Raw genomic sequence first — 3991 nt, forward strand, 5'->3', positions numbered from 1 at the left:
CCGGCAGCACCAGCTGCTCTCCGGGTCCCCATCCCTGCAGGTCCCCCTGTCCCGTGCCAAGCTGTGGGGTCTGGCTGAGCGTGCCTGCAGGGAAGGTTACCCGGACACGTGCCGGGTGGCTCCACTGGAGTGTGAACGGCGGGGCAGTGTTTGCATTCATTACAAACCCATTAAAAACTGGCTGGCTCAGCCCTGGGCAGGACCAGCTCGACGTGCAGCTGATCCTCAGCTGCTGGCAGCCTCTGCAGGGAGAAACCACCCCTTGCCTGGCGCTGCAGGTGTGCTCAGCAGGCAGCAGCCGCGGGTGGACGGGCTTCCCAAAGTCTCTCCTGCTGCCTGTCCCACCCGGAGCCCATGGCAGAGGGGAAGACCTTCCGCTACGGGTTCATCATCCTGGGCTTCTTCCTGGTGATGCTGGGCATGTTCATCATGAGCGTGGAAAAGCCCCAGTACTACATCACCTTCTGTGTCCTGGGAGTGCTGCTCGTAGCCGTGGGCATCACGTGGAGCATGTGCCAGTGCTACCCAAAGGTAGGATCCCTCCTGCTGCTGGGAACTCTGCGGGGCTCGAGGGCTCAGCTGGGCTTGGGGGGCTTTGGCTGCTGTGGATGTGCAGCCTCAGTTTCCCCAGGGGAAGCCAGCTGCAGCAATCTGGAAGGGGAATTGTTTTGGGAGGTTTGTGCCCTGCTGGTGCCTGCAGGATGTGCCCCCATCTCCTTCACTCCCTGGGCTTTGCTTTCAATCAGGCAGCAGGGAATAATCCCAAGGAAATAAACTTGTGCTCCTCTCTCCCACGCAGCCCTTCCTTGGGATCCGGGGCTTGGCAGGCTCCCAGGAATCCCAGGAAGGGACTGTGGTGGCCATGGAGGTGGGAGGGTCCCGGCCCCCTGAGCCCAGCCCTCGGCTGGAGTCTCCTTGGCAGAGGGCACGGAGTGCAGCCACGTGTCCCTGCCCTGGGAAATGGCTCTGGCAGAAAAGGGCTTTTTCCAAGGAGAGGGCATCTGTAGGGCTGATCTGGGCACTGCTGGAAGGCCCATCAACAACCTGGCTGCCCTCCAAAATGTGGGGGAGCCACCTCAGGGCCCAGGACCAGCGGGGAGCTCCGGAAGCAGCTGTGTTCCCTGGGGCTGGGCTGGAGCAGAGACCAGCTCCCCTCAAAGCTGAGCTCAGCCCCAGCTAGCAGGGAGATGTGGCTTTGCCACCGTGCTTGAGGCTCAAGGATGGGACACCCTGGGTGTGGTTCCTGACCAGAGACCTCCTGTGTGTGCCTTGGGACTCCCTCTGGGCTTGGGGACAGCACAGGGGGAAAGGCACTGAGAGCAGGGCTGGGCTGGACTCATTAATTCCTTACTGATTTCCCTCAAAAGTGCCATTTCCAAGGAAAACATCCAAATACGGTGGGAAAAGACCCCCAAACCCAGCAGAAGGGACACTCTGGCCCTTTCCCCGAGAGAGGGTGAGGGTGCCTGCGATGCCCAGCACAGCCCCTGGGCTCTGCCTCTCTTTCCCCAGATAACTTTCGTCCCTGCGGACCTCGAGGCCGAGCGGTTCCTGGACCACAAACCCACGGTGCTGCCACAGAAGGACACCGGGTGGGTCCCACGGCAGGGTGGCTGATGTGTGTGCCCTGGGGGCAGGGTCTGACACACAAAATGGGGACAGCACAAAATGCCAAGCAGGGATGAGGCTGGGAGAGGTGAGAGCTGCCCGAGCCCACCCAGGGCTGAGCTGAGTGGTGCTGGGGGAGGCAGAGCACCCAGGGGTGCTCCTGCAGGCATCCCTTGGCTCTGCTGCTGGTGTGGGCAGTGACACGGCCTTGGTGGCCTCTAAAGCCACTCCCTCAGGTGGTGGAGCCCTGTGTGCATGATCCTGAGCACCTCCCAGCTCCAGGGTGTCCAGCTCTGCTCAGCACCCCGTCACCCCTTTGCCTGCAGCTTGATTTCCCCCTGCCCCAGCCAAGAGGCCAGCAGCAGCTACGAGAAGAGCCTGCCATCCTATGAGCAGATCCAGAGGCAGGGGAGCTCGGCCCCAGCGCCGGGCACGGCCCAGCCCAGGTCCCGCAGCTGCTCCCAGCCAGCCCTGCAGGCCAAGGCAGAGATCCACCGGGAGCTGGGGGCTGGGGACCCCCTCCAGGACCTGGCACCCTGCCTGGAAACAGCGGCAGGCAGCTGGTAGGTGATGCCTGCGGGCTTGGGGTGGCACAGGTGGGATGGGGGTGACAATGGGGGGATCAGATCCCCACTGTTGGGGGAGAGGGAGGATGCAGAGGGGTTTTGCTGCTCTCACAGCACTGAGCTCCACACCCTTGGCCCCACTGGATGGTGTCTCAGCCCTCGAGGAGTCTCTGAACCAAATTATTTCCCAGGAGGAAATTTAGGTGGCCTTTGGTTGTAATTTGCACTTTGATGTTGGCGTTTTCGCATTTTGCTTTTATTTCATTTTATCAATACAAACAGCGTCCCTCACAAGAATATCCCCAAAGTTCCTGGTCAGCCTTTGATAGAAATGAGATGCACAGCACGCCACCCTCAAACCAGATGCCACATCTGATGCCCAAGCCCTGGTTTGGGAGGCCCCAGAGGGCTCTGCAGGTGATGGGGGTCTCTGTTCAGGCTCAGGGCACAGGACTGCCAAAATGCAGCTGCAGCTGGCATGGGTGCAGTGCTTTCCCACCCCAGCTGCAGATTCAGGAAGCGCAAGGACAGCCACTGCTTCACCCCCTGGGCAGGCAGGTGTCCCCAAAAAAGCAGGCACCGCGGGCTGGGACAGGCACAGACATCCCAGGCCCCTCCAGCCACCCCGCGAGGGGACTGGTGATGCCGGGGGGATGCCGGGGGTACCGCAGCTCCTGCCCAGCCGCGCTCGGTGTCACCGTGTCCCCGCAGCGCCGCCCGGCCAGCCCCGGGGGATGCCCCGCTGGCATCCCTGCTGGACGAGATGGACACGCCGTCGCTGGAGGGCTCCGTGCCCGGCAGCCCCGCGCCGCAGAGCCGGACCCTGCCCCGCTCCGGCCGCCCCCCGAGCAGCTCCCCCGGGGGAGAGCAGCCCCGAGCCCCCTGGGAAGGCGCCGGGAAGGAGGATGAGCTCTACTACGGGCTCCAGGAGGAGCCGGGTGCTCTGCTCAAGGAGAGCGATGGCCTCTCCGAGCCTGAAAACTGATTTTCTGGAAAAAAAAAGCGGCCGCTTGGCATGGACTCGCCTCATGGAGGGGACACACAGGGCACAGCCTGGAGGAAAGGGGGTTGTCCCCAAATTGCCGTGGCGCCAGGGTCCTGCCTGTCCCTGTGCCGTGCTGCAGCCCCGGGGCACACGCAGGAGTGTCATTGCTCCTGCTCAGGAGGCTGTCATTCCCCCAGCCCCAAAGGGAGAACTCCCAGCTCCTGAATTCACCAGAACGTGGGACAAGGCCTCCTTGCCAGAGTCCCCTGGGTGGGCACAGAGCAGCTGGGCTGGGCAGGGCTAAGTGCTGTGCTTGGGGAGGGAAAGGATTGCCTGTGCTGTTTGCAGCAGGAACAGGTGGAGGTGGGTAAAACCTGCTCAGGGCAGGTGGGTTTTGTCAGGCAGAACTGTCCTCAAAGTCTTTTTCCCACTTACCCAAGCTCTGCTGAAATTAAAATTCGATCCTGAGTCTCCTGCAGCAGGCAGCCTTCATGTCTCCGGGCTGGGAGAGGGGTGATGGAGGTGGCAGATCGTGCTGTCCCCTACCTCCTGCACAGGGACCAGCTTCCAGCCCTCCTGGGGACACGGGGGGAGGACACAGCTGAGCCAAACCCCTGGTGGTGGCACTTGAGGTGGTGGCTTTGCACACTGTCTGCTGGCTCGGTGTCAGCAGCTGCAGTGGCTTTGCAGGCTGGCACCCACCGTCCCCAAACCTTCTGTGAATAAAAGGTGCTTGTCCCAAACCACACGGGTGGATCTCAGCCTGGCTTGTCACCGTGACAGGGACAGCCCAGGGGCCCTCCACAGCCTGTCTCAGCACACAGAGAGGGCA

At 62.4% G+C, this 3991-nt stretch overlaps 1 protein-coding gene across 1 annotated transcript; it reads left to right on the top strand.

The window, feature by feature from the left end:
- Nucleotides 1-334: 334 nt before the first annotated feature.
- Nucleotides 335-3298, top strand: BSND (barttin CLCNK type accessory subunit beta). Its single transcript, XM_064428958.1, has 4 exons — nucleotides 335-531; nucleotides 1513-1592; nucleotides 1935-2171; nucleotides 2886-3298. Exons 1-4 carry the CDS (start codon nucleotides 355-357, stop codon nucleotides 3157-3159), a joined length of 768 nt encoding a protein of 255 aa, XP_064285028.1. The 5' UTR covers nucleotides 335-354; the 3' UTR covers nucleotides 3160-3298.
- The last annotated feature ends 693 nt before the right edge of the window (nucleotides 3299-3991 follow it).

Source organism: Passer domesticus, chromosome 7 (assembly GCF_036417665.1).
Source record: "Passer domesticus isolate bPasDom1 chromosome 7, bPasDom1.hap1, whole genome shotgun sequence".
Lineage (NCBI taxonomy): Eukaryota > Metazoa > Chordata > Aves > Passeriformes > Passeridae > Passer > Passer domesticus.